The sequence below is a fragment of the Mixophyes fleayi genome, chromosome 2, assembly GCF_038048845.1.
Source record: "Mixophyes fleayi isolate aMixFle1 chromosome 2, aMixFle1.hap1, whole genome shotgun sequence".
Taxonomy (NCBI): Eukaryota; Metazoa; Chordata; class Amphibia; order Anura; family Limnodynastidae; genus Mixophyes; species Mixophyes fleayi.
Genome location: NC_134403.1, coordinates 363427625 through 363437826, shown reverse-complemented (window position 1 = coordinate 363437826; position 10202 = coordinate 363427625). Strand labels below are relative to the sequence as shown.

Here is a 10202-nt window from a genome sequence, read left to right as displayed (position 1 = left end):
AAAAAGAATGCCTTTTACGTCAATTATAACCTATGGGGTACAATATGGCAACCTCATGTGTGGCATCAGATGCAGATTACAGAATAGATAATTGTTGTTGAATTTTAATACCATCTCCGCTAGATTGTAAGCTCTTAAGAGCAGGGTGCGCTCATTGCACACACTTGCAGATTTCATTGCTACCTTGCATGTCCCTTTATATATATATATATATATATATATATATAATGTTATTCCAGCAATGTGCATCAAATTGAAACTTTGCAAATAAAGGATAATATAATTTTCTATAGCTCAGCCATATTATATATATATATATATATATATATATATATCTATCACACCAACACTGTGAGCATGCCATACCCTACTGCTGTGGAACTACAAGTCCCAGCAGCCCAGGCTTGGCCACATGCACAGTGCTTGGGTCATGCAGAGCTACAACATTTATCATCATCACCTTGTCCCCGCGCCGGCCCCGCCCCCTTCTCCCCCGCCCCCCTGGCCGCTCCGGCCAATGGGGAGGCCGCGCACGTGACGAGCGCTTCGTGCGATGACCTCATCTCTGGTGTGGGATGACGTCAAATTCAAGATGGATGGAATCACGACGGCAGGCGCACGCCGATGATTGGGGGATTGGAGGGGGAACAAGAGACCGGTACCCCGGCTGCGGGCTGACGGTGGGTATCCGCACGCTGCTCTCCCGGCAGGAGCCATTCCTGTCATCCAGGCCGTCCTCTCCCTGACGTAACTCTGAGGTGGTTTCTCCATATCCTCGCTCCCTCTTCCCCCCCCCCCCAGCGGCTTCAGGTCCCCCCGCCCTCCTGCATCAGCCGTCAGCTCGCCTGCCTCCTTCCCCCCCACACCCTTCTCTACAGGGAGCCGCTGTCGCGCATGCGCTGGATAGCGTTCTCCCACTGTCAGAAATGGCAGTTAGCGGCGCATGCGCAGCGTATCCGTCTTGCGTTTGGTCAGGTGACACCTGCGCTACTCTCCTATTGGCCGATGCTCCTTAGTCTGCGTGCGCTTTGTGTTTGTCTCCGGTGCCAGCAGTTACCTCATTCTTCCATTGTAGTGGTCTCCGGGAAAATGGCGGCTATTTCATAATTACGTGACTAACACGTTGTATTGGAAATTGTTGTCAACCTGTTATTTAGGTCTAATATGACATGTCCCTAACATATAGGGTTTGGTGTAGGTGAGATGTAAAAGAGTGCCCAATATATGTACCAAAGACCATATATTTAATTTGTATTTGGTGACCTATTATTTACTATTAGAATTCCAAAATAAGTGTTCTGTCATTCCTCCTTTAATAAATTGTTAGTGCATTGAAATGCATAGGATACATGTATTTAAAAATAAAAAATAATGAAATTCTCATCAGCTGTTTATACAGCACCACTAACTCTGCAGCGCTGTACAGAGACCTCATTTCAGTCCCTGCCCCATTGGGGCTTACAGTCTAAATTCCCTAACATACAGAGAGACTAAGGTCAAGTTGATAGCAGCTAATTAACCTACCAGTATGTTTTTGGAGTGTGGGAGGAAACCGGAGCACCCAGATGAAGCCCACGCTGACACGGGAAGAACGTACAGACGCCATAATGTTTTTGGTTTTTTTTGCAATAGCTTCTTCATGGCGGCCAATCAAAGTGTCAAAGGACAAATCTCCTTGCTCTTTCCACACACACACACACACACTATTTTGGGGTTGAACCCATGTTCGTGAAAGAATGACATAAATCCATTAGGAGCTAGATACAAAGACACTTGAAAACTTGGAACAATAGACTATGGGTAGTGTAGAAATAATAACTTGCCTGTCATCTTAGCTTAGAATGCTTTATGAAGAAATTGCTGCACTAGCGTGCAGTGCCAGTTAGCCTTTATGTCAGAAAGGATCAGCACACAGAACATCAAGAAATGAAATACATGGTACAGCGAAAAATGGATATATTTATTGTTCTGTTAAATTTAATATTAAAGTAAAAAGTATGCTTAGTGCACTTTTGCAATGTTAAAAATGTAACTAGGGTGAGGAGGGGGGATTATGTGCACATCAGACTCAACTTTCTGGCATATTATATAGCCATCATATCCAGCACATACTGTACAGTCCAGTGCCCACCATATACTGCAGTTAAAGCATAATGTCCTAATGCCCAGATAACACAGCTCTACAATATTATCATATTACATCCCCATACCCAAAGTAGTAGTCATCCCTTTGACACAACAATTGCCTTTTCCTCTAAGGAGCCATAATTACTGGATAGCAATAGCACACAATTTACAGTTGGAAGTACAAATTCTGTGATGTAAGCAAAGGCTGAGCTGTTTGCTTTGAGTTAGCCCAAAAACCCACTAACTTTTCCTAAGCTTCACCTTTATATTCCCCGCCCTGGCTTACATCTGACCTAAGCAGTGACATACTGGGAAAAAGTGTGTTTCACAGATGTAGATGGAGCCGGATACAATTTCGGGAGGTGAACAAGTTGAGAGTATTAGCAAACTTGTCTAAACGTGACTGCAAAATCCCAATGGTCCTGCATGCAACCGATGTATGGTTCAGTTTATGCCTAGATCTATCCCAGCGTCTTGTGGAGAGGGGCTCACCGACTGCATTCATGTGGAAAATGTGGCTGCTGAAAGCATGCTGTTAATTTGGGTACAAATCTGAGAATATTTTCAATGCCTGCATTTGACAAAGTCTTGGGGGGGGATTTAAATTGTGTAAAGCACTTTGGTTCTCAAACTCCTACAAATTAGCTTTCTGATGGCTATACTGTTTCATTTGTGTCCGATCACCACCAGTTAATATGCATCACTGGTAGATGGGCTTTGTGCTGAGGTTCTGTTTATTAATGATAGCCATGCCTTTCAGTCCACAGCCTCAGGTTCGAAAGTAAACTCTATGCACAGCTCCGTAAAGAAGCCTAGACTGTCTTACTTTGCACAGGAAACTTTGTGGCATGATCAGGTATTTCCCCCAGTGTAGGGAAGCCCTTGTTGCTGAGTGGGTGTTCTGTCTCAGATATTCCCTGCATGTTGCACTCAAAGATACTTCCCGCATCTAACGGTTTGGTATGTCAATAACAGTTATGTCTAGGTCCCACTGACGACATTCACCGTAGGGAAGACTTTACACAGGTTCCCTGGTTTAAAATCATCATAATTTATTTATATAGTGCCACTAATTCTGCAGCACTGTACAGAGAACTCACTCACATCAGTCCTCACATCAGTCCCTGCCCCATTGGAGCTTATAGTCTATATTCCACACACAGACAGAAACACAGACTAGAATCAATTTTATAGCATCCAATTAACCTATTAGTACGGCGGTTCCCAAACTGTGCGCCGCGGCTCCCAGGGGTGCCGCGGCGCTGTCTCAGGGGTGCCGCGGGCCAGCCATAAAAAAAACCAAACAGAAACACTTACCAATCCGCCGGGCGCCGGGACCCAGCATCCTCCTCTCTCACGCAGCTGTCATAGCGTTTGTTTGTTTTATGGCTGGCGGGCGGCAGAGAGGGCAGAGGAGAGTGACAGCGTGACAGGAGGGGGACAGAGGAGAGTGACAGGAGGGGACAGAGGAGAGTGACAGCGTGACAGGAGGGGGACAGAGGAGAGTGACAGGAGGGGACAGAGGAGAGTGACAGCGTGACAGGAGGGGGACAGAGGAGAGGGACAGCGTGACAGGAGGGGGACAGAGGAGAGTGACAGGAGGGGACAGAGGATAGTGACAGCGTGACAGGAGGGGGACAGAGGAGAGTGACAGGAGGGGACAGAGGAGAGTGACAGCGTGACAGGAGGTGGACAGAGGAGAGTGACAGGAGGGGACAGAGGAGAGTGACAGGAGAGGGACAGCGTGACAGGAGGGGGACAGAGGAGAGTGACAGGAGTGGACAGAGGAGAGTGACAGGAGGGGGACAGAGGAGAGTGACAGCATCACAGGAGGGGACAGAGGAGAGTGACAGCGTCACAGGAGGGGACAGAGGAGAGTGACAGCGTCACAGGAGGGGACAGAGGAGAGTGACAGCGTGAGAGGAGAGTGACAGGAGGGGGACAGAGGAGAGTGACAGCGTGACAGGAGAGTGACAGGAGGGGGACAGAGGAGAGTGACAGCGTGACAGGAGGAGGACAGAGGAGAGGGACAGCGTGACAGGAGGGGGACAGAGGAGAGTGACCGCGTGACAGGAGGGGGACAGAGGAGAGGGTCAGCGTGACGGGGGGACAGCATGGCAGAGGAGCTGGGACAGCGTGACAGAGGGCAGAGGAGGGGTGACAGGGCAGAGAAGGGGGGACATCGTGAGAGGGGGCAGCGTGAGAGAGGGCAGAGTGTCTGGATGCAGAGGGGGCATTTTTGCATACAACTAAATAAGCATTTCTGTCCTGACCTAAATACTTATTACAATTTTTTGACCCAACTACTTCTAAAACAGGACTGCTCTGTAATTATTTTGGAGGGGTGCCTTAAAAAAATTATGGAGACTCTAAGGGTGCCGCGAACTGCAAAAGTTTGGGAACCACTGTGTTAGTATGTTTTTGGATTGTGGTGTGGAGCACCCGGAGGAAACCCACGCAAACACAGGGAGAACATATAAACTCCACACAGATAAGGCCATGGTCGGGAATAGAACTCATGACCCCAGTGCTGTGAAGCAGAAGTGCTAACCACTAAGTGCTAGGGCAGCAAGAAAAGTAAAATAGTTCTATATTAGAGAATATTAGCTTATGACATTCTGTTTGGCTATACCAAACGTTGGCATTATTTTATGCCAAGTTGGATCCCACGTGTCTCAAAAAACATAAACAACCTAATGCTCCAAGGTGTCCTGTCACTTTTAGTACATAATAGTAGAAATGGATTGCCAAGTAGTGCTTTTACAGGTTAAGTGCCATAGATTGGATCAGATATTATCTGTCTTCTCTGTAAAGTTAATCTTGTTCTGCAAAGTGTATGGGATACCGCTATCTTGCAAGTCATGCTTTTTATGTTTAAAAAGTAAGCAAAACCTTGTGTGTGGCTGAACAGTGTTGCCCTGGTATACGTTGGACCACTTTGGGGCAGTATAAAATATAATCTGAAAAATTCTAGTTTGGGCTTAATTGTTGAATTTACTTGAAGTTTTTTCAGGTATTCAGTTTTATTGTTGGAGTAAATATCTCCACATACTACTGTTAGACTTTTTTTGGTGCAATGGCTTGTAACTTTTCATTGCAATAACGCAGCTGTATTCTGAATAATTTGCAGATAGCGTTGACTGTATGTCGATAGGGCTCATTTACTAACATTGCAATTAGGTGGATATTTGCACTGAACATTTGCAAATAGCTTTTATCTACAGTATATAGTGCATGATAGACAGTAAAAAGAAGTATGTGATTGGTATGCATGGTTCCCAAGCCTTCTGCCTTCAGTGGTACTGTCCCGCTTTTGTATCTCTGGCTTTCCCTTGTGTCCAGCCTGCATTCCCCAAGGACTCACTATGGGGGCGAAGGCACACAGCCATTCGTCAGGGCCATCGATGATGTAGTTGTCTAGTGAACAGGAATGTTTTGGTTGCACTCTGATCCACTGCTAGACCTTCCGTCATGAAGTGTAGTGGTCGGAGCTTTTAATCTCATGAGTGAGACATGATCAGAGTCGTAAGACTTAGTTGGGCATCCAAATCCTTTGCGAAACTGAGCTTTTACTGCTGTGATACCTTATTGTCTAAGAACAATCTTGTTTTGCTGCCTGGGAGGCTCCTGGCCACAGGTAAGGACCATGGATGTATGTGTGGATCAATTAGGCAGGGGGTAGTCATCATCTGGGGGAGAAGTATTTTGGGTGGAATCAAGGGAGGGAGCTCTGCCGTGACTGAGGATCAGCTGTGATTTGAGGAGGGGGATGGGGGTGTTGATTTTGGAGTTTTATGATCTCCGGAAGAATCAAATGGGAGGGATAAATAGGTTGGTCAGCCTTAATCTGGGAGGCAAGAAACTCAGGGGGGGTTATGATCAATACAGGGGCATGACCTTTGGGAGTACTGGGGGGCATTTTGTCTCCGGTTTTTCATATTTTTACAGAAGGTGTGGATTTACATGTGAATTTTATGTGTTCCTATTTACAATCTTTGGAAGTATGGCTATAGTTTAGTGCACATTTTATACCTAAATTTAGTGTTCGTAAGTGAGCCCTGTTGAGTGAATTAACAAGACCTATCGCCATGACACCTGGCTGTTATATGGGTCTTTAATAAAAATGCACAGCATTACAAATTGAACAAAATTAAAAGTTGCAGATAAATATATATATATCTACATATGTTTTTCCTTTTTTTTCTGTTTTACCCTTATAGATCAATCATAACAATGGATGGACTTCTACATTACATAAATCCAGCTCATGCAATTTCTATGTTGAGCTCTTTAAATGAGGAGCGTCTAAAAGGTCAACTTTGTGATGTTCTTCTGATAGTTGGGGACCAGAAGTTTCGAGCACACAAAAATGTGTTGGCTGCAAGCAGCGAATATTTCCACAGCTTGTTTATGGATAAAAACAACGAGTCTCAAACCGTCTTTCAGCTGGACTTCTGTGAAGCAGATGCATTTGACAATGTCTTGAACTACATATACTCCTCCTCTTTGTTTGCCGAGAAAGAGAGCCTTGCGGCTGTGCAGGAACTAGGTTACAGCCTAGGTATCAGTTTTCTAACGAATATACTTTCCAAAACGCCTCAAGCACCATTTTCTTCATGTCCAAGTAAAAAGTCTGGTTTCCAAGAGGAGGATGAAAGTGGGTCTCAACAAAGAAGTGTTATAGTCTGTCAAAGCAGAAATGAGGCGCAAAACAGGAACATCTGTCATTTACAACAGGACAAAAGCCAGGCTTCAAAGCCCTCCTCTTCTATTGGGAAGGCAAGTTCTGCTAAACATTATATGCGATCAGATTCACTTTCCAGTTTCTTACATTCTGAAAGGAAGTGGCATGGTTCCTCTAACTCCTCAGGTGAACGAACTGTAAGTGGTTGGTTGAAAAGAAAGACATCTGAAGATTGTGATAATGATGATGAAGATGATGATCACCCTTCTGCTAGTGGGTCAATATTAAGAGGAAATACATCTGAGATATACAAGAAAAAAATGGTGCCCTCATTACTGTGCTCAAAAACACCGTCATATTCAACACAGGATGCAGAAAGAAATAGTCCACAGATTAAAGAAGAAGAGAGAAACTTGATGTATTACTCCCAGATAGGACTTACAGTTCCTTCTGCCAGATCGTCAAGTCAACATATTGATCGTAGTGGTCCACTTGTTAAAAGTCTTCTTCGAAGATCACTATCTATGGATAGTCAGGTTCCTGCATACTCACAAGCTGTTGACTTGCAGTCTCTTCAAGGAACGTCATGCCTAAAAGACCACTCAAAAGTAGATGTGCCTTGTGGGACGTCTTACAGGCACACATTAAAAGGAGCTGTGGATAAAGCAAGCGTTCGAGATAAGGGTCAAGAAAACACTGTAGATCTCATAAGACCCTTTACAATGTCGCAGTCAACCTCTACAGATACCCTTCTTGAAACGGGTCTGTGTATAAAGGCTGAGCCCAGTAGTCCTGCTTCAGAACCATCAGAAATAATTAGGGTAACCGTGGGAGATGCTGCCCAAGCAAAGAATAGAACGTTTCATCTTAATCCTGAACATGGGACTCCTTTAAGTAGGCTGCCCGCGAAAAGAAGATTTCAAGCCGATAGAAGAATGCTGCCGAGAAGAGTAAAGATGAAATCAAGCAGTTCCCCGAATCCGATTGTAACTTTGGAGAAGACGCTACAGCCCTTGCTGATTTCTCAGATTCTGATGACAGCAAGGAGATAGGAGTTGAAACTACATCAGAAATCAGGCAAAACAAAAAATTTAAATGTAAACACTGCCTTAAAATTTTTCGATCGACTGCTGGTCTTCATCGTCATGTAAACATGTACCATAACCCTGAGAAACCATATTCTTGTGACATTTGCTACAAAAGATTCCACACAAACTTTAAAGTGTGGACACATTGTCAGACACAACACGGTATAGTGAAGAATCCATCGCCCGCATCAAGTGCCCAAGCAATTTTGGATGAAAAATTCCAAAGGAAATTGATAGACATTGTCAGAGAACGGGAAATTAAAAAAGCCCTTATGTTTAAGTTGCGACGAGGCAAAACGGGCTTTCCAGGAACGGCAAGTAGCCAAGCACAAGCACTGAAAAGAAGCTTACGGTCAAGAACCAAAGCTGCCTTTACGTGCAACCATTGTGGAAAGTCTTACCGTTTCTTGTCTCAGTTTAAACAACACTGCAAAATGCATCCAGGGGAAAAATGTGCATATGGCAACAAGACCATTAGGCCGAAAGTACCTTCACCTCCAAAGAGCCCAGTGGAAAGCAAGGATACGATTAACTGCCGACTCTGCAATGTAAAGTTGTCCTCGTTTGTCGAACAGGGAAACCACGAACGGATGTGTAGAAATGCAACATTATGCCCGTATTGTAGTCTACGGTTTTCTACTCCAGAACTTAAGAACGAACATGAACCAAAGTGTGAATATAAGAAGCTTACATGCCTTGAGTGCATGCGGACATTTAAATCTTCTTTCAGTATTTGGCGCCATCAAGTTGAAGTCCACAACCAAAACACAATGACTCCAACAGAGAATTTTTCCTTGCCTTTGATTGATCACAATGGAGAGATTGGTAATCCATCAAGGCTTCAGTCGTTATCTGAATCTAGCAAGGGAATTAACTTTCTTACGTCGAAAGATGATGGCGTGTACAGTGATTCTTCAGAACACATGAACTTTGATTCGGAGGACTCGAACTGTCTCCCTGAAGATCTTAGCATTTCAAAACAATTCAGCGTTAAGATCAAGGAAGAGCCTGTTGATGATATGGACGACAGTTCTGACGCTCACTATGGTCCTAAGGAAGACATGTCTGGCTCGGAGCGCGGCATGTGGTCTTGTGAAAAATGTGGGAAAATCTTTACAGTTTTCAAGCAGCTAGAGCGTCATCAGGAACTTTTGTGCTCGGTCAAACCTTTCATTTGTCACGTATGCAACAAAGCGTTCCGGACGAACTTTCGCCTTTGGAGTCACTTTCAATCACATATGGCACAAGGGGAAGACTCTTTCAAAGAACCAGAAGCATGCGCTCCTGTGAGCTCCCCATCCCCACCGCCACCTCCGCCGCCGCCACCACCACCTCCTCCTCCCCCTCTTCCTAAAATACAGCCCGTAGAACCAGATCGTGGCACAGTTTTTCCAGAGAAATCAAATGCAACAGAAAAATCATACGCTCCTCAAGAGTCGGATACCCTCTTCTACCACGCCCCGCCGCTCTCAGCCATTACCTTTAAACGGCAGTTCATGTGTAAACTGTGTCACAGAACATTTAAAACTGCATTTAGTTTGTGGAGTCACGAGCAGACGCACAACTGAATCCTTGGTGCTAGATTAAAATATCTCTCTTTATTGTGCCGACAATTCCAATCAAGAAATGCAAAGTGGAAGACCTCTAAAGAAAACGGGGCCTTGCCCCTTCTATTGGTGTCGCGAGAAGACTTTAAACTGTGTGCAGTAACATGGCCTGAATTTTATTAGTCAATGAAACCCTTAATCCACCTTTTGACTTGGATAACCTGTTCAGTATGCATGTTTACCTCCCCAGTCACATAGAAAGTTTAAGTTCCACCCTCTTTTTGTTGGTGGTGTGCAAAGATCTTGTTTGAAGTTCTTGGAAACCCCCTCACATCTATAATTTAATGGGACTAAAATAGATTGACTAACTGCTTACAGTGAATGATGACGTGATTTTGTATTTTAGTTACCTTTTAGCAATAATCAATATAAGAACCTCAACTTAACATGACACGTACTTTTGGTAAATTTTTGTTATCGACTAGACAAGAGGAGGATTGATACTGTGCTAAGTAGATAAGAATTGATTAAAAAATGGTTATATAATTTAAGTTGAACCATATGTCATTATAACTGACAACTTTTATTCAAGTGATCTGTTTTTTTGTGAAAAAAAAAATTAGATTCTACTTTTTACTAAGTTTTGTTCCGTGTACAAACGGACATCTCCAACAGTCCTTTGCATCTAAACAGTGTAGATTTTATTTGTCTACATATAATATTGAAATGCCCCACGTCTATATCTGTTTACAGATT

At 44.1% G+C, this 10202-nt stretch overlaps 1 protein-coding gene across 1 annotated transcript; it reads left to right on the top strand.

The window, feature by feature from the left end:
- The first annotated feature begins 533 nt into the window (after positions 1-533).
- Positions 534-9997, top strand: ZBTB21 (zinc finger and BTB domain containing 21). The gene is given in 3 exon segments (XM_075197296.1): positions 534-680; positions 6348-7786; positions 7789-9997. Coding segments are annotated over 2 exon segments (3105 nt in total). The 5' UTR covers positions 534-680; positions 6348-6360; the 3' UTR covers positions 9468-9997.
- Positions 9998-10202: the final 205 nt, after the last annotated feature.